We start from the raw sequence: 20,425 nt of genomic DNA, 5'->3' as shown, positions 1-20,425 counted from the left end.
ATTTATATTAATGTACTATATATTTATATTAATATTATATATATATATTATATTAAATAACAATTTATGAATAATATATATTAATTTATTATCTATGGGCGGAACCACGGGCTGGGCCACTCGGAGCCGCCAATTGAATAGCCCTGCCATAACGTTTCCTCAACGATCTCTTAACCTCACCTCCAGTTGCGGCTGGTTAATAGCAAGTACCTCTGTCTGCAGCTTGCAGATCGGGGCTGGGCTGAATCTGGGGCGGGGCTGCACGTGTCGCCCCGCCCACACGCTCTTTCACTTGAGGCGGGGCTGCACGTACATTTTTGAAAAGCATGTGATTTGAGGCTGAGCTCTAATTGTATTTTTTTTCCCAAGTACCAGGGAGGGGATCCAAGATGAAGGAGTGAGTAGCAAGTTTGTTGCAGGCCCTGGAACATTTTGTTGTTTTGTCCTGGAATTGTGCCTTAGTAAAAGAGCGATAACCCAATATTTGTGAATGTAAACTAGTACCAGAATAACCAACTGGCCACCAAATTCGCCTTAATTATCCTGTCTTTTCTGATATTTTCTCCAACTAAGATGGATCATGACCACACCTTGTCGGTGCCAAGAGAGGAGTGTGACGATGATGACGACGTTGAGGCTTTGGAAGTCGACGATACGACCTCCAAAAAAATAAATCCCTGCGCAGCTCCTGTGAGGAACATGCTTGTTACAAAGGGAGGTGGAACCTGAGGCTGACTGATCTTCCTGATAAAGATGATGAGAACACGAGAGAAACGGTCATTGAAATTTTCACCAGAGTTGTACCCATGTCTGTGGATAGACTGAGAGAGTGATATCTAAAAACATGATTTGATTAGATAAAAAGACACCAACATCTGCAGTCGTATTGTTGACATGAAGAAATCTCTTGGTCGTTGGCTGACTAGGGATATTACTTGGTAGAGTCATCCTTTCCAAAGCTGAAGGTCTTTCTAAATTAATTTTCTCCTTGTCATTCTCTATGTTTCTCTCCAAAACATCAAGAAAGTTATTTTTCAATTCCTGTGAAAAAATAAAACCCACTATATTAAAAGATCACAATTGGTGAAAGATTATGTTAAGGGTGGTGCTAGAGCTTTGGACTTTGAATCATTGGTAGGAACTTTTAAGATTAAATGGCTCAAAGCTTGTTTATTTCAATCTGATTTCATGTGGTTTCATATACCCAGATCTATATTTAAGGAATTAGGAGGAATTGATTTTTTATTAAAATGTGACTTTGAGATCAGCAAAATTCGTGTTAAATTATCTAGTTTTCACAAACAGATCCATTCTTTCTGGAAAATTATATTTACACACAACTTCTCTCCCCACATGTCAACACTATGGAACAATAGAGTGATAACTTTTAACAGAAAGCCATTGTTTAATAGAAACTGGCTTAAAGTGGTATTTTGTTTGTGACTGACTTTTTGGACTCAGATGGTATTCTGTTGGGTTATGTATCTTTAATTTAGGTTGTCAGCAAAAAGAATACAAAACGGTTTGTCGTGCTATCCCATTGGCTTTAAGGCAGCTAATATGCAACAGAATGTTATATACAGAAGTCAAACCAATGTTGCCAAATAAAAAAATTGGAAATTGTAATTTAAACGATAGCAAATGTAACAATAAGGTTATAAGTGTAAACTTCAAATTAATTATTTTCCATGAGTTTAACTCAGGTAGGCATTTGCAGGCTTTTGATGGGGATCAGTCACTCATGGAAAAGGTGTTGTCTAAATTTGTTAAGTGGCCTAAAAGTTAAAGAAACTCATTTTAAGATAATTAATAATATATACCCAGTGTCCGAATTTCTAAAGAGAAGGAAAAAATTGAGGTGGACCTATGTTCTTTTTGTGATTCAGCCTGCAAAATGTTACAACACCAGTTTTTTCTATGTCCTGTGTCAGCTGATTTTTGGTCAGAAATACACATCTGGTTATCACTCAAGATCAATGATATTCCACAGTTTGACGTATCTGATTTTATCTTCTACATGGATAACATACACCCCTCTGTTTCTATTGCGATTAACATCATCCTTTTAGGTAAATACCATATACATTGTAGTAAGTGGAGAAATAGTAAACCATCTTTCATATAGTTTTTAAATGACTTTAAACAGTACTTCATGTCACTTAAGAAACTGAAATCAAGCAAATCAGTAAGGATCTGTGATACCATTTCTCATTCGTTACTGTTTTGATTCATGCCTCCAGTGCCGTGCTCTCTGTTATTTTGCACTCAATTTTTATAACTGTTAATCTTTTTAGCACCCCTTTCGTTCCTTTCTTTCTTTTGTTATTGTATTGTAGTAATTGAATGTTGGTTTGTTTTATCCTCTGCAAGATTTTGTACTGTATTGTATTTTGTTTATTTCATAAAAATAAAATAAAATAAAGTACCTAAACACCTACTGTTATACACTCCCGGACAGTAGGTGGGGGTATGCACCTCAACATATCAGTTTGCGACCCACCAGTTAAATCAAAGAAGAAACATAAGCGAACTTTGCGGATGGTTTGTATTTTTCCTGCGTTATCTGCTGACTCACGCTGTTTATTCGCGTCAACATTTTGCTTTGATATTTTACCTCAGCATTAATAATTAACGTCAGCGTTATATATTATTTTTCCTCAGGTTTTGCTGTGTGATGTCGATAATCGCCTCCACACTGAGATGTTACTGACGGATTTTTTACAGAGACTGTTTGATGAGATGAACTAAAACTCCAAGCTTGTTGTGTCTGAGGTAAGTTCAGCTGAAAACGGGGGGTTACCTAATTGTTTTTTAATTAATGGTTTAGTACACAATCATTCAGTTTTTCCAAACATTAGTTTTTCCGGCACAGTGTAAAATGTTAGATATAATGTGTGTATGTAAGTAAGGACAGCAGTTTATCATGTAAGAGACCACTTTGCAGACAGTAAACCAAATGAAAGGGTTTTTTCATGCAACATCTTTACAAACAAATTAAGCTTTTGATAAACAGCTGTGGGAAATTTGAGGCAAGGTCCTATTTACAAATGTAAACTAACATCTCCCAAAATTATTCTAACATGTCAGTGAAACTACAAGCTAATTCTCTAACTTGCACTTTCATTTAAGAGTTTTTCCAAAACATTAAACTTGATTCACAAATCCGGGCACAACAATCAGTATAAGAACACAACTTGTATGTAATAATATTGAAATTATGCTTTAGTTTTGCCTTCTTGGTGAGAGGTTTTGGTTGCTGAATGCAAACTTTAGGCCAGTGTTTCCCTTTAACAGCAAACTTACCAGATGGCTGGGATTTTACTGCTACTGGCAAACTTGTGCAAACCAATGGTGAACATGTTTACTGGGGTTGCTGACTTTTCATTATTGCCAGAAGGTTTTTGGAAATGTGTCGCTAGTAGAAAACACTGGTAATTTTTGACAAACTAAATTCTTTGCCAAAAATGAGCAGAACACTTGCTGCAAACCTTTATGTTTGTAATGGGGAAAACAAAAAGAAGACTCTGAAAGTCAGAGTCCTTAAAAGAACTGCAGGACACTCAGTAAATGCTAATTTCATTTTAAAACTGTGCAAATTTTACCTGAGGGGTAAAAAGGGACAGTGTAAAAAAAAAAAAAAAGGTGAAATCTTTTATTTGTTTGAGGTGTAGGCTGCATTTTTAAATCTTTGATAAAATACAAATTCTACAAAATAATGAAACAGTTTGAGATTTGTCATTGTACTTAAACAGAGTTTTTGAAGACTAATCAGGATGATCTGTTAAAGCGATTATATTAGTAGATTTAGAAGTGTAGAGTGTAACTAAAACTACAAGTGAAAACCCAACCATGACCCAGTTTACAGTGAATAAAGCTGTTTATTGAGACCTAAAAGTGAAGCTTAGATGAATGTAAATTAATTAAAGCATTTAACCATTTAAAACAAATAATAGTGTTTTATCATTGCCATAACACTATGAACATTTGCTCATGTGCTCAGTATTGCTATTCATGCTAACAACCTTTGAAGAGAGAAACTCCTAGTCTACAATAACAAAGTAAATACTCAACGTAAAGCAAAAGCAAGTCTCATAGAGGGTAAAGATCTATTTTCCTCTCCTCGTGTTTCGCGACAGAGCAGAGTTTGTGTGTAAGGCAGAGAGTGTGTGTCTGTGTGTGCGAAGCCAAAAGGAGTTGGGGGTGGGTGAGGGTTTGTAAAGGTGAGTGTGTGTATGTGTGCGCGCGCGTGCGCTTCTGCTAATTCTACTAATAAGCTGAGTCTGAGTTTTAATTATTTGATAGTTTATTTCAAATTTCTTGTTTGTAAAGGCTAAATACAAATAAAAAGTGAACCTTTATTTTTTTGTACTGTTTATATAAATTTTAATAGGAGGAGCCTGGAGGTATTATAGACTTTGCAAATTCAGTTTGCAGACATCCATTGTGTGTGTCCTCGGCAGTTTTTTCCTGAGGCTTTTTAATATTTTCCATACCGATATCGGAATTATATCGTATCGACCAAAATTAAGAAATATATTGTGATATAAATTTTTGCCATATCGTCCAGCCCTATCCTTAATGTGAAAAAGGAATTTGTTCTACTGGATGCATCACCCTACATAGCTGTGATAGCATCTGTGCTTTGTCTGTATCAGACTTGCTCATTAGTCTTGGCACCATTGACAGTACTATGTGGACTTTCAGATTGGTTATTTGGAATCTATCGTGAAGGTTCAATCAAATGATTTAAGTGTCATCAAAGACATGGTAACTGCCGAAAATAGCTCTTTGTGGTCTGCTTGGAATGCGTGTGGTGACTGGTGGCTGGGATTTTCTTTTTTGTATCCTCAGAACACCTTAATGACATTCTTGCTGACTTCTTTATCAAAGCCACAAAACGGCTTTCTCTAAAGTGTCTTATCGTTCCATAACTGTGAAGTTCAGCAGCAAAAACTGCACAACAAAATTGCACAAAAATGTTACTTCTATAGTTCTATTATTCTTTGTGGCAATGTGGAGATCAGTTGGTTCATTTACAAGTCAAGATTTCTGACAGAAGTGACACAGACACCAGAGTTGGAGATCACATAGACGTTATCTAGTTTAACCACAGCAGGAGCAGTGTTTATAAAGCATTCTTCACATGCAAGAAATAAGGAAATTAGTAAAATGGTCAGTTAGGACAAGTCTATGGCAACAGCGTGTTAAGAGTGTGCTAGGTTGCAGGTGTTGTAATAGATCTGGAGAAATGGGGAAAAGAAGTGGGATGTGGGGAAAATTCATAGGTAAAGATGTTTAGTACATCTTAAGCTATACACACATACATAACTATACTGAACTATATTGCTGGCCAGATGGAACACCGACTGCCTCTAACAACAAAACAGTCATTCTGACATCAGTTTCACCTAACAAATTACACAGCCCATAGTCCTGGAGCAGAGGGGTAAAACGGACGAGTGTGGGTCAGATCTGGCGTGTACATTAAGCTGGAGTGAATTATTGGTTTGTGTTGCACTATGCTTTTACACAAAGCTGCACTAAACAAGAATTCAGTAAGCACTTAGTCACTCATCTTACAGACTACACATGCATGTGCTGTCATTTTACTACTTTTTTGCTTAGAGTTTAGGTATAATGAATAACTTGTTACATTTAACCCTTGTTCATACTTAAAGCCCGTATCTGATTTTTGGCATATCACATGATTGAAATCATCTCGAAATTAGATCCAAGCTCAATGAGTTTTTGTGTAGTCTAAACAAGAAAAAAACAAATAAAATAAATTTAAAAAATCAATTTATTCTGATTTTTGAAAATGTAAATGCAGCTAAACCATTCCAGCCGTCCAAAATATTACCAGTATTATTCCATCATAATTTCCATCACTATAATCATATGTTTTTAAAACAAACAATACATTTAGGGAAAACAATGAAATGAAGTAAAATATGAAATAATTAGACATTAAACCTCACTTAACCTTAATTTTGGATTCCTCTTGGCACTGCCTGCTTTAAAAATCAAACTAAAAGTGGTTCCCTTTTTCTTTCTTCCATTCTTGATAAAGTTTTTGGAACCCATGGTGCTATGGTATTTCTCAAATAATAATAATATAATAATAATACAGCCCTGTATGTAAAGTGTGTTCGAGAGCAATATAAGGTATAAAAAGTAAATAAAGTATATAAAGTATAAGGTACACCTGTGCACTACTCATGATGTCAGATCAGCATCTTGATGTGGCACACCAGTGAGGTGGGATGGATTATCTCAGCAAAGCAGAGGTGCTCACTATCACACATTTAGACTGATTTGTGAACAATGTTTGAGAGAAATGGTAATATTGTGTATCTGGAATGAATTTTAGATCTTTAAGTCCATCTCGGAGCAGAAACAAAGGTGTTGCGTTTATATTTTTGCTGAGTGTAATTTTGTAGAATGTTAAAGGTCCCCCATCCCCACCCCCACTATTGCTGCTCAATATGTATAAGCTATGCCCCAGTGCATGCAAACAAATTAACCATGTTTTAAGAAAAAGCTGCAGAATCAACAATTTTATAAAAAAAATATTCGTCTTGCGGAACACTCGCAAACCGCGTTACTCGCAATCCCAGGTTTCAAAATTCACATACACAGTCATACACGGTGCGATATGTAGTGAAATGCTTATACGACTGCCTGTGACCTTAAAATCTTTTTAAAAACAATTAACAAGAAATAAGAGAAATAGAAAAGAATTAATAAATAAATAAAGAGCTTAACTATAAGAAGTTAGACTTTAAATATAAAAGCTATCTGTACAAGACAAAATAAATTTAAATGCAATTATAAGGTGTAATGAATAAAAAATGTCCAGAAGTGTGCAAATGTGCATTGTGTGTGCAAATGTGCTATGTCCATGATTGTCCGGTCAATAGTGTATTGGGGTGTGTGCACAGTTAAATAATGTCCATAAGTGTCCATTTCTGTGCAATGTTGCAAAAACACGGAGATGATTTGTCCTGTTTGTTATCCTGGTTCAGAGACCGTATCGCCTGCGGGAAGAAGCTCCTTCTCAGTCTGTCTGTGTTGGCCTTTAGGGAGCGGAAGCACTTTCCTGACAGGAACAGAGAGAACAGTCCATTTTTGGTATGGCTGAGGTCCTTCACGATCTTCCTGGCCTTGGTCCAGCACCGCTTGCTGTAGATTGAGTGCAGGTCAGGGAGCTCGATGCAGATGGTGCACTCAGCCGAAGGCACGACCCTCTGTAGAGCTGGTCTGTCCAGCATGGTGCTGTTCCCGAACCAGGTTAAGACGTTTCCTGTCAGGATGCTCTTCATGGTGCAGGAGTAAAAGTTTCTGAGCACCTTGGAGGACAGTCTAAAGTCTCTCGAGCGTCTGAGGTAATAGAGACGCTGCCGAGCCTTTTTCACCACGGTGTTGATGTGACAGGACCATGACAGGTCCTGCGTGATGTGAACACCGAGGTATCGGAAGCTGTCCACTCTCTCCACTGGGCTCCAGTTGATGATGGGATTCTGGTAGTTCCTCTGTTGCTTAGTGCTAATGTCCACTATCAACTCCTTTGTCTTGCTGACATTCAGGAGGAGATTGTTCCTCTGGCGCCAGTTCTCCAGATTTCCAGTCTCCTCCAGGTAGGCTGTCTCGTCGTTGTCAGAGATCAGACCCACCACTACAGTGTCATCAGCAAACTCAATGATTGTGGTGGAGTTTGTAGTGGCTATGCAGTCATAGGTGTACAATGAGTACAGCAGGGGGCTCAGAACACAACTCTGGGGGGCTCCAGTGCTGAGTGTGAGTGGCTGAGACATGTCCACCCATCCTTACTACCTGGGGTCTGCCTGTTAGGAAGTTGGAGATCCACTGATGGAGAGTCCCAGGTGCTCCAGCTTGGTGATGAGTGTGGAGGGAATTATGGTATTAAATGCAGGGCTGTAGTCGATAAAGAGCATTTTAACATTATTCCCTTTCCGAGTGTCAAGGTGAGTGAGTGATGTGTGAAGGAGATAAAATTGCATCGTCTGTAGAACGGTTCAGCAGTACGCGAACTGTACTGGGTCTAGTGTGTCCGGTAGTAAAAAGATGAAGTCTCTGACCACCTGCTCAAAGCACTTCATTACTACTGAGGTGAGGGCTACAGGGCCATAGTCATTAAGAGAAGCAGGATAAGTTTTCTTTGAGGCAGGAACAATGATGGACTCTTTGAAGCATGTGGGGATCACTGACTGAGATAGGGAGAGGTTAAATATCTCTGTGAACACAGGTGCTAGCTGATCTGCGCAGGCTTTGAGGACTCCTGAGACCTGAGATGCTGTCTGGTCCTGCTGCTTTCCTGGTGTTCACTTTCTTGAAGGCTCTCCTTACGTCATGCTCGGCGATGATAAACGCGTTTCCGGTGCTGGCAGTGTCTTCCTGTCTGCTAGCATGAGCATCACTCTAGTGTCTTTAGCTGCGAGCATAGAAGGTGTTCAGCTCGTCTGCCAGTCACGTCCGCGTTCGTCATACCGGTTGTTGGTGCTTTATTGTTCTTAGTCCCTGCCACAGGCTCCTAAACTCACTCTATTAGATTTGTGACTCTAGTTTCCGCCCGTAGCGCTGCTTTGCCTCCTTCACCGCTTTCCACACTTTGTATGACGCAGCCTTGTACAAGTCCATGTCACCCGCAAGTCCCGCATTGTAAATCACTAATTTATCAACTTTATGCGCGCGGCTGAGCACTGATTAGGCTACGTAGGAAGATAAAGAGAAGGATCATGATATGTCACGGCGTGCGCCTGTGATGGGCATGTGCCCAAATCTACTATCGCTCCTCGCTCACTCCGTAGGCTCCCTAGATAGGCTGTACCCCCTTCTGCAGGTATGCAAAGGGACGGAGGCGCCTATTCGGGCCGGCTGGTGATAATTAACATTTAATAGGATCTCGGGCTTGATCCGCATTATAAAATTAAGGCGCGGAGTTTAGTGCGAGGTCCGGGAAGTACGTGATGCGGTGAAACAGGACTAAATAGCACGTGAGTGGGGCGATGTGACGTGCCCCAGGGACTTTAAACAGAACACTGGAATTCTGCCCTTCGATCCATGTGCTCCTGCGGCGCCTTCACTCCATGCAGGAGCGCTGCATCCGCGTACTCCGTTCTGCTACTCCACCCACCGCCACCTTTCACCAGCTGTGTGCCCGCATGCCAGTATGGCACAGCCCCCGGACCTGCACGTGCACTTCATCCCTTCCTCTTTCTTTCCTTCCTCCTTTAACCCTTTCCTTTTCTATTTCACTTTTTCATAGTGCCGCCCGTGCAACCCGTTACAGATACCAAATCAAAATCCCAAGCCCAAACCTCATTTACATTAAATCAACAAATATTTTAAGTAAACAATAGCCCACGGTAGACACAGTAACAGTAATATTTCAAACATTTTGCAGGCTGCCGTTTGGAGAAACCAGAGAATAAAGAATAAACCAGTTGTTGGGTCAAAATAACCCAACCAGGTGTTAATTTGTAAATGACTCACTACATCCCATTTAACCCAACATAAGCAACGCAACAATGTGTTTAAAGTACCCGAAATAACCCAGAATTTTGACCCAGCATAAACCACCCAACGATGTGCTTACAGAAACAACACCGCATTTTTAGTGCGTCTTTTTTGAGTTATTGTAATGTTCTATTCTGAAAGTCTATTTTACCGGTTATTTCTATGTTCAAAGTTTAAACATTAGTTTAACTAATGTTTCTCTCTCTATTTTTGTATATATATATATTTTTTTTTAAACTAACATAGAGATAGGCTATATAACAGTTCATTCTTTGTACAAAATAAAATTATCAGCTAGTAAACTTGTTTGTCCAAAAATATTTAACCAGTGTTTGTTTTTTTTTTCACTCATTATTATACAATAAATATTAATATGTCTGGTTCAGATTTTTCATTTTTGTTGTATAAAGTTCTCAGATGTGGAAATTACAATCACTGTAGTATCTAATCAATACAACATATTAAGACTTTTTTAGGACTTAATTATATTTAAAACTGCATAGAGGAAGAAATGTCAATTTGCTCCACCTGGTGGTCATTTTACGAATGACTTTAAATGCAACTGATTTATTTTGGCTGCTGTCGTTTTCCCACAGTAAAAACACAAGTAACTTGAAAAACCATCCGGTCAAGTCAAGGATGATGTGTATTTTTAATGGCCATGCCATACATAAATTGGTTAACAAGGTGTAAATGAATGTAAAACAAATTCTTAAGTTAAATATCTTTGCAGAAGATTTGAATGAAATCTAAAAGTAAATATTACAAAATAGATTTGAAATAGCAGTTCATTGTAGTTTGACAGAAATATTGAAGAGCTTACTTCTTCATAACTTAAATATAAACAGAATGAGTCTATAACCTCATATTAAGTGACTGGCACTGTTATTTCAAAAGCAAAACATAATCATTATCATAGTTTCAGCTATTAATGAAATAACATCTGAATAACTGCGATTTTATTGCTTGAATTATTATTCATACTTACCAATGTCATTGTTAAGACAATGTCCAAAGCACTAAAGATGGGTCCAGTCGTTCATCTTCATTGCTTTGATTATGTACCACTGTCAGTGGTCATGCACACCTGTCGATCCTCCACAAGCTTCCAAGACTCCAGTGCATCTTTAAGCCCATGACCAGTTATTTCCCCAGTATGATCGTCAGGAAAATAACATGTCTGAAGGCAAAAACTTTGCAGTTTCCATTCTGCATCAACATATTGGGCTGTAAGGCTAAAGAGTATGACTACTCCACCGTTCAGTCGTGTAGGAAAAAAAAGATGCCTTTTCAAGCTGCTCCGCTACTTTTTCACGTGTTTCAGTGTACATTCGGGGAATAGCTATGAAATATAGTTTTTGAAATATTTGAGGCTCAGCAACTTGTATCTTGGATCGGCAGCATGTAGCATTTCTATAAACCCTGGCTTTTCGATGATGTAAATTGGAACCATGTTCTTAGCGATATAAAACGCCACAGCATCTGTAATTTCTGTTCATTGGGGTGCCTTTTTGTTGTATGGAATGGAACTGGAAAATTATACCACTAATGACATCTGGCGTTTTGGAATTTTAGGTGGACCTTTTGCACTTGGACTTAGCTTGTCTTCATCTTTTAACTTTGAACATTCTTTTAATAAATAAATACATAAAAATAATTAACACAAAATATAAAGTAAAAATAAAACAAATTAACCTGTACTTTACCCTTTAAAAAAAAAGTTAAAATAAATCCCAGAGATAAGTGTTTCCATTTGTAAGGATTTCTTGAATTTTGGTAGACCTCCTTTTGTCTACTCAGTGCTCAGCCTGTATTCTGTCTGTCCCGCCTGGATCCAGGGAACTTCTCAATAATACAAGTCAGTGCTCAGTGAGACGTTTAAAGTTTATTGTGGGAGACAGTAGTATATACACACACACACACACACACACACACACACACACACAAAACCCAAAGAAAAGGTGGATGCAGGAGTGTTTACATCCGGTCTGGAATGTTTATGAAAGATAAGAACATAAATTTGGGAGTAGCTCTGCATTTACGAGCGTTCAACAGTTTTACGACCTTTAACATAAACTACTATAGAATGTGTTTATTGAAAGTGCAGCTCGTGTCGTGAGAAAAGGAAGAAAAACACTCTGTTCTCACGCACACAGAATATCATGATAAAATCAAATATTTCCTACACGATTTATGCGTGCAGGCGTTGTGTGTTTCTCTCTTGCGCTGCGGAGTATGTGTGTTGTGTGCGTGCGCATACGTAATTTGACACTGTGCCGGTTCACACACACTCTCTCTCTCTCTCTCTCTCACCCTCTCACCTTTAGTGCCTTTGTGTGTGTGTGTGTGTGTGTGTGTGTGTGTGTGTGTGTGTGTGTGAAGCAGAGAGGGGGTGCTTCACACACACAAACACAGTAAAGGCGAGAGAGAGGGGGAATGTGTGAAATTACGCGCGTGCACACAACGCACACACTTAACAACAGAGAGGGAGAAAATGGATTTTTAACCTCTAATAACACTTTCTTTTGCTTTACATACGTGCACACGTGTGATAAACAGTACATGCGCGCTGTACACACGCGCTTTCAAACACAAAATAAAGTGTTATAGTAAACAGTACACGCGTGCAAGAATGTTAATTATACCAATAAGTAATGAGCACTAAGATCCAGCAGGAGAGACGCAGCGCAAAAGAGAGAAAAACCATTGGCTTAGTTGTGATCACGTGGCGCTCGGGGGAAACCAAGACTTGCTTGTTTTTCAAGTCACAATTTATTAAAATCTTTGCTCGTCTTGCGGAACACTCGAAGGTTTCACTGTATTTAGCATTTGACTCAAGTTTGTTCAACGTCTGACCTCTCAAATCTGAACCATTTCCGAACCACAAAGGAAAAATTACTACCCTTTTTGGCACAAGGTCGTTCTGACGTGAAAAGCCTCCGTCAATCTCTATGATATTTCTGTAGCCTATTACGTTCCTTTATAAAATGCTCTACTCTCACAAGTGAGCGGTTAATTAGGTGGGCCATCATGTGGTCGGACAATATTGCCTCTTAATTATTCTGCCATTGGTGCAATTACAATGTATCTAATATTTTTCTAAAGAATTGCGATACCTCGATTTAAGAAAAAATGTAATCGTCTTAAAACGTAAATTCGAATTAACCGTAAAAATCTAAAGAATCGCCGTTACCAGGCTGATTCCTCTACTACCCTATGCTTTGTTTAGATTGTCTCCACCTCTTTGTCTCCTCCCCCTCAAAGTATAAACTGTCCAGAGCTGAGTTTTTAGACAGATTAGGATGACTACAGCAACGCATGGCGAGTTCTCAATAAAAAGTATTCTTCTTAAGTTTCTGCTTAAAAGATATCCCAATGACTTCTGGTCTCTGCTTCGACAAAGGAAAAAAAAAAGTTTCCAACACTAGTCTGAACAGAGCCAAATTCAATCTGACCACTTTCACATATCATAGACAATCAGCCTAAGAAACAGATTTGTGACACAGCATTCCTGACCTTGTTAATGAATAATTATTTAAAAAAAAATGTTTTACTTAAAATAAAAACTTTATTCTTAGGTACTGCCCTTGTAAAATAATCTTTTTTTTTCCCCAGATAACACATTTTCCCAAGTATTTTCTTGCCCCTGATGTGTTCACTGCACTTAGATTTACCTCCAAAAACACTTCAAGATATGGCCTTTAAAGGGAGCACTAAGAAAACATTATCTGCTCATCGTAAGACATATCATGAAGAAATGAAGAAGCAAAATTACCAGTGCTCAGGTTGTGGGAAGAGATTTAGTTACCCAAGTCGTCTGAAAAGTCATCAGCGCATTCACACAGGAGAGAAGCCGTATCACTGCACACAGTGTGGGAAGAGTTTTTTTACTTCTAGTTCTCTCCAAACACACCAGCGCATTCACACAGGAGATAAGCCGCATCACTGCACACAGTGTGGGAAGAGTTTTACACAAGCAGGTCACCTGCAAAAACACCAGCGCATTCACACAGGAGAGAAGCCGTATCACTGCGCACAGTGTGGGATGAGTTTTACTGCAGCTACTTATCTCCAAATACACCAGCGCATTCACACAGGAGAGAAGCCGTATCACTGCTTACGGTGTGGGAAGAGTTTTACACAGGCATGTCACCTGCAAAGACACCAGCGCATTCACACTGGAGAGAAGCCGTATCACTGCGCACAGTGTGGGAAGAGTTTTACTGTAGCTTGTTCTCTCCAAACACACCAGCGCATTCACACAGGAGAGAAGCCGTATCAGTGCTCACAGTGTGGGAAGAGTTTTACTGCAGCTAGTTCTTTCAAAACACACCAGCGCATTCACACTGGAGAGAAGCCGTATCAGTGCTCACAGTGTGGGAGGAGTTTTACTGCAGCTAGTTCTTTTCAAGCACACCAGCGCATTCACACTGGAGAGAAGCTGTATCAGTGCTCACAGTGTGGGAAGAGTTTTACTTCAGCTAGTTCTCTCCAAACACATCAGCGAATTCACACAGGAGAGAAGCCGTATAAGTGCTCACAGTGTGGGAAGAGTTTTACTTCAGCTAGTTCTCTCCAAACACACCAGCGCATTCACACAGGAGAGAAGCCATATCACTGCTCACAGTGTGGGAAGAGTTTTACTGTAGCTAGTTCTCTCCAAACACACCAGCGCATTCACACAGGAGAGAAGCCGTATCAGTGCTCACAGTGTGGAAAGAGCTTTACTGCAGCTAGTTCTTTTCAAACACACCAGCGCATTCACACAGGAGAGAAGCCGTATTACTGCTCACAGTGTGGGAAGAGTTTTACTGCAGCTAGTTCTTTTCAAAAACACCAGCGCATTCACACGGGAGAGAACCCATAACACAATCTTAATATGGGACGTGTTGTATGCACTGCAGTCAGTCCTAAATATACTGCCTGTCAATATTTCATGAGAAGGGTCAATTTAGCCAAATAAATCAAGCTAAGAAAACAACTGGAGAGATTTGAAATTACTGGAAAAGGATTAAGAAACCATAAAGAAATATAAATACTTGGAAGAATAGTGCTGAACCATCAACTTTTTGGAAGAAATATCGGAAAAAAAACATGAATTGAGACCTCAAACACTTTATGGCAAAAAATCAACAACAACAAAAAAAGGTATGTTTAATAGTGGAAGGAAAGAAAGCATTTACATACACACACAATGTGATGACAACTCACAGGATTGGGACTAAACAGTTGTGTGTCCATAGGAAAACCACCTAAAAGTAAGAAACCATCAGAAAGACTTGAATTTGCTGAAGATAATAAATTTTTGACATTGGAGCAATGGAAATAGTCATGTGGCCTGATAATTCCAGATTGATAATTCCAGAGTGATGGGTGCGTAAGGGTAAGTGAGGAATCATCTAAATTCAATGAAAAGAAATTTATGGAAGTGTGTGGACGTGCACAGGTTTTTAAGAAAAATTTAAGAACACGTCTTGGTTTCTCCCCTTCTCGGTTTTAGCTCACATCTCTTACTGGTATAATCAACACCTGTGCACGTGTGTACTGTTTACTATAATACTGATGTGTTCAGTATTAATGTGTTCGCGTACAACATCTTTTATTTTGTTTTTGTATGAAATAAGAGAGAAGGACGTGTTACTGTGTAAGATGAAAAGTGGGGAGGGGTTGATTCTTCCTCTCCTCTTACTTTAGCTTTTTTTGTTTTTTTAAGGTAACGTGCAGGTTAGTTTTTGTTTTTACTTTATATTTTGTATTAATTATTTGTATGTATTTTTTGGGGGGCTGTGGAACAAATTGAGTTTCCATTATTTCTTATGGGAAAATTTGATTTACAAGTGTTTTGAAATACGAGCCCGCTTCTGGAACAAATTGTGCTCACAATCCAAGGTTCCACTGTATTTGTTTTCCTTTAGTTTCACTCTGATCTCTATACTCTTTCATTGTACAGTTGATTCAAGTTTTAATAAATGCTGGACTTAAAACTTTGAACATCTTTCAACTTTGTAGTGGTTGGAGTTTAGCTTGCTGTCAAATTTCATAAAGGGGAAAACAGGATGTGAAGGGAGGACAGTATACCATTCATGATTTTCCTGACATTTCCTTAACAAAGTTAATGGTTCTGCACTATTCATCCAAGTACTGATAATTTCGTAACCTTTTTCCAGTAATGTTAAATATTTTGTTTTCTGAGTTTCACAGCTGTGAAAAAAGAAAAGAATCATATCGGTCGTTACCATTCAGGATTTGTATTGTTTCTTTTTTTTTTTTTTTTTTTTTAGTGTTGAATTACCAGTTTTGTCTATGAGACTAAAATCTCTGACCTCAGTCCTGACAGTCATGTGCCTCAAATCCATCTCTGTCATCTTCTTACAGACCAAGATGCTTTTTTTAACAAACCATTTTACCTCAGTTTTCCTTTTTTTGTTGTTTGATTTTTCTTGGATTTTCTCCCTAATTTAGTCGTGTCCAATTCCTCACCGTCACTAGGGGGCTCCCACAATAGGCTACTATCACCACTCAGTCCAGAGGGCCGAAGACGCCAGCTGGCCGCATCTTTTCGAACTGCTTGCTTATTCACCGTTGGGTGCGGCATAACCACTCTGAGGACAGCGCTATCCGCTTCTTCCACTTGCGTGAGCTTACAGACGCCCCTGATTGGCTGTAGAGCCATAATTAATGTGAGAGCACTAAGTACCTCTCATCCCTCCGCTCATCTGCAAGAGGTTACAGCATCACCCGGGGATTGAACTTATTATTTTTGACTTTATGAAATTGAGACTGTAAGACGTGCACTGTAAGCCCGGATAGTACTACTTACTTATAAAGATTATCCATGTAGCAATTAAAACCTGCCATTTAGTTATTTCAGCTGGGATGTTGGGTAAAGTATGTTCGGGTCATAAAGGTATCTCTAATTTTAAAAATTACATGCTTACATGCAATAGCATACCTTTTTTTTTTTTTTTTGCAGAAGGTATATAAAGTAAATTAACTGAACCTATTAGACTCTTCACGTAAACCTGGGGGAAAAAAATTGTCTGGAGCATGAAGAGAAAAAAACTTGTTTCTCTAAAAATCCTAATTTTGTATTTCAGGCGTATTTTTTTTTTTTTTTTTTTTTTCTTAGCTCGGTTTGTAAGAATTCAAACGGTTGTCAGAATTCCTTGGGGAATTCAGGAAATACTGTTAACATAACTTTACTTTGATTGAAAAGGTAAACTTTTTTTTTTGTTTTAAGTAGTGTTAGGTAATGTTTTGGTCATTTTAGATATGTTTCTGTAACTTGCATGTAATTTACTTACAGGTTAAGTTACTTATGAGTAACTTTGATTAGCATTGTGTATGGAAATTACTTAATAAGAAATAAGCAAATCTTAGTCCTTAATAGAAATATATATTTCTATCATATTTTAGCACAGGATAATTCCATCATTGCATTATTTAAGATGCACTGTTATTCAAAAAGTAATGAAAGTACTTTAAATAAATTCAATTAATTTCATTTGGACTTGAACTGAGGTTTCAAAATATCTTAAAAAATGATGCCTCTGCATCTAAATTACAACCAGCTGCTTAGTGCAGCAGGTGAACAAAATGATCGTGACGTGCATTTGTCCGGCTGCACGTTTATACGGCGTTAAAAAAACGTTGCATGCAGCTTTTTCTTGGCGTTCAAATCCCAACGAACGCAAGGAAAATGCTTCTATTACGTTTTCTTCGCGTTCGTTTTACGCTTCGGAGGACCGGATATATCCCATGATCCTACATGCTATACATAGGGAAATGCGGGGAAAAAAAGCAAAAATAAAATGCTTAAAAAATAAAACTTTCGCAGAAACTTGGCATTTCTTCATAAACCACAAAAAAACTTCCTTTAATTCGACGTTGTACAGTCAGAGGGTGAACCCAGTAGCAGCGGCGATTTATTTCTCTCGCCATATTATTTAAAAAATATTTTATATATATTATTTAATAATTTAATTAACATTTTTAAAACAAAAAGATTCATGTCTAATATATCAAAATGGTCCACATTAAATAAAACGACAAGGGTTTTTATATCTAGTTCCCGACACTGCCTCCAGGTTAACACACAAACTACAATTTGGGCTGCAGGCTGGCGTTAGACAGAGACAAACGAACGCCAATCGAGCGCCACTACAAAACGCAACATAAACGTCTAGGACGTTTAGAGCACGTTCGTTCATCCAAAAATTTTATGCCCGTGTGAACAAGGCCTTACTCAGCAATGGCCAAATCACATATAAATTAATGAAGCAATTGGTTTTACAGTCACATAAGGCAACAACAGCATTGTGTTTTAAGTTTTGATTAGAGCAAAGATGGTTCTTTTTTTTCTGTCAGTTTTCCATTTGTGAACAGAGAGGAGACACATTTTATATGGGTTTCAGATTTTTTCTGTAGCTGCCAGCCCCACAAGTTAAATGTTATGGAACAGTTTTGGCTGCATTTTTGTCTTTTGCTTACTTTTTTCCCTCCTGCTACTGAAAATTTCACCTGTAAAATTTTTCTTTGTTGTACTGCTTGAGGATGTCATAGATGCTATTATGAAATGTGTCATAAGAGGACTCTGGCACAAACTCACCACATACTCCTGCAATAGATCGTGAAGATCCTTGTTGAGGTAGATACAAAGTAAGATGTGCTAGATTAAAAAAAGATAATGATAAATCTTTTTTTATGTGAAAACTAGACTTGGCTAAGTTAATTAGGATTTGGGCTAAGTTATTCAAACATTCCTACACAGCTGCATAATAAAAACCGAAAAAATGTAACTCGCTCCTAAATGAATTATTTTCATTTTATCAGAACATGACTGATATCAACACATTGAAGGCCACAGAGGGCAGAACAGTGGGGATCTACCATATGTTGCCATGTGGACTTCCAGCAGTGACTGTTCTGATGTTGGAGTTATGCGCAAAATTCTTTTACTGAAAGTAAAAGACTGAGTGGTTTGACTGGTTTCTTTCGCCAAATTTAAGGTCTCTGATGATGTGCAGTTGTAATTACTGTCAAATTATTTGCATACGTAATTAATATTACATAGGCTGTTTTATTGTTGTAATTCCTATACAGTTATCTGCATGTTTGTTGTTTCTATTTTGTTTGGCAATATTCTATATATTGCAGAATAATCTTTGCATTGTTGCAGCACCTTAACGTAAACTTGTTCAGTGCATTTCTTTTTCCATGAGTTGTGCAAACTATAATATATTCAAAACTTCAAAACACTAAAATGCAGTGCTTCAGCTTGGTGACATCAATTTTTGTGTCATTTTAACTTTGCCCTTTTAATGTGTGAACACCTGCTGTTGATGAAGGATCTTGATTAAAGGTTTTGAAACAAAACTGTCATTGTTTTACGTGGTGGGAAAAGGTTAAGTTGCTATGTTATGATCGATCAGGAAAATAATACTTTCAAATTGGACAACAAAATGAATATTTGCTGAAAATGTAATTCGTATTTATTTTCTTCATATAAGAATTTATTTTAAATATGAACATATAAAAGTTTATAGCTTATTTTTTAATAATTATAATTCATGAATTCAATTTGATATTTCGTTTAAAATTTTGAAAACATTGGACTAACAAATGAGTTCAAATAACAAGTGATCAAATTATGTTGAAATAAAACTTAGTAGTTTAACTTACTTTAGTCCCAGCCCTACCCTATATATGTATATTTGCACATCTACAATTTTTGGTGTTTCACCATCCAAGGGGCCATGTCCTTTTTAACACCTCAACATGTAAAATAATTAAATGAAAAATGAAATTCTTATCTCTTAGTCGTGTTTTGATTTCAAATGCAAACATCTTCTGTGTATAACAAAACAAACAACAAAAAAACATCAGCCTTGCTGTTCCAATGATTTTGCAACCAACAATACTTGTATTTCTTCATTATTAGACGAGAACATACAAGGCCTTTAAAGGAAACAATATAGCATGTTTTCTGCATCTATATTTGTTTTTACATTCATAATTATTGCAATTTATTATATCTATAGTTGTTACACATTAATGATAAGGAATGAAATCTACAATGGATATTACATTTCTGGTTTGTACTGTAAATTGAACACTGGGATGAATCTTTTATTCAACATTAGCCAGAACGGTCTTCTCTCCTACAGTACAATCACATCACATGGTAAACTTGATATTTTTTGAGCTACCTAAATAAATGATCCTAGCAATAATCTCATTCGAGCAGTTGATATTGAGATCTATCTGCTGCTTATAACTTTCTTGGCAAATGGATGACAAAATTGTAGATGCAGGGGAATACACTTTTAAAAGACTATTCAGAATCAGTCCTTTAAATAAACAAATTGGAATAACTGTGCTTATTACAACGTCTTTTAGTGCAGTGGTATTGCAAGAGAATGTAAGAGTCAAAAGACAAATATAGACACAAACAGATTAGGAATTTAAAAAAAGATTATAGAGTGTTTGACACCACAGGCAGGACTATAGTATATTTAGTAATCAGGAATGTGGGTTAGAGAGACCACATGAAGTAAATATGATTATTTAAATTACTAACTAAAATATTTTCCAGGGCATGTTTTATATCAACTCAATCCATATTTCATGATGAACAATGTGGTGACATCATAAGTATCATATAAGATTATGAGAACATTTATAGTGTATGATTTTATATTTTGATTGCTCTCCATACATACACAGAGGAAATCTTATCATTACTTCCCAGGCTCTATCGCAGGAACAAAATTCACTTACTTAGGATAAGCTACCCTGCTGGATAAAACCTAATGTATGGCAACTAATTAGGGAAGGCTTAGGCCTGAAGCTGATTTAATGTGATTTAAATATTGAGGTATTACACTTG

The 20,425-nt window shown here is 37.6% G+C and overlaps 1 protein-coding gene across 3 annotated transcripts; it reads left to right on the top strand.

Moving 5' to 3' along the window:
* The first annotated feature begins 2,516 nt into the window (after positions 1–2,516).
* Positions 2,517–19,426, top strand: LOC128509373 (zinc finger protein 235-like). 3 transcript variants are annotated; one of them, XM_053481089.1, is made up of 3 exons: positions 2,517–2,541; positions 2,662–2,772; positions 13,153–15,094. In XM_053481089.1, the coding sequence occupies exon 3, from the start codon at positions 13,187–13,189 to the stop codon at positions 14,402–14,404; it is 1,218 nt and encodes a 405-aa protein (XP_053337064.1). In that variant the 5' UTR covers positions 2,517–2,541; positions 2,662–2,772; positions 13,153–13,186; the 3' UTR covers positions 14,405–15,094. The 3 variants fall into 3 exon arrangements, 2 of the variants coding, with proteins under 2 accessions (XP_053337064.1, XP_053337063.1); XR_008356031.1 differs by lacking the exon at positions 2,517–2,541 and adding an exon at positions 18,370–19,426 and having other exon boundaries at positions 2,554–2,772; positions 13,153–14,920; XM_053481088.1 differs by lacking the exon at positions 2,517–2,541 and having other exon boundaries at positions 2,554–2,772.
* Positions 19,427–20,425: the final 999 nt, after the last annotated feature.

The sequence above is a fragment of the Clarias gariepinus genome, chromosome 21 (genome assembly GCF_024256425.1).
Source record: "Clarias gariepinus isolate MV-2021 ecotype Netherlands chromosome 21, CGAR_prim_01v2, whole genome shotgun sequence".
In the NCBI taxonomy this organism is placed as follows: Eukaryota; Metazoa; Chordata; class Actinopteri; order Siluriformes; family Clariidae; genus Clarias; species Clarias gariepinus.
This window is presented reverse-complemented; position numbering and strand designations above follow the sequence as displayed.

What these genes read in the sequence shown, in the direction of transcription:
- LOC128509373 (XM_053481089.1), top strand. Translation starts at nt 13,187, where the DNA reads ATGTGTTCACTGCACTTAGATTTACCTCCAAAAACACTTCAAGATATG.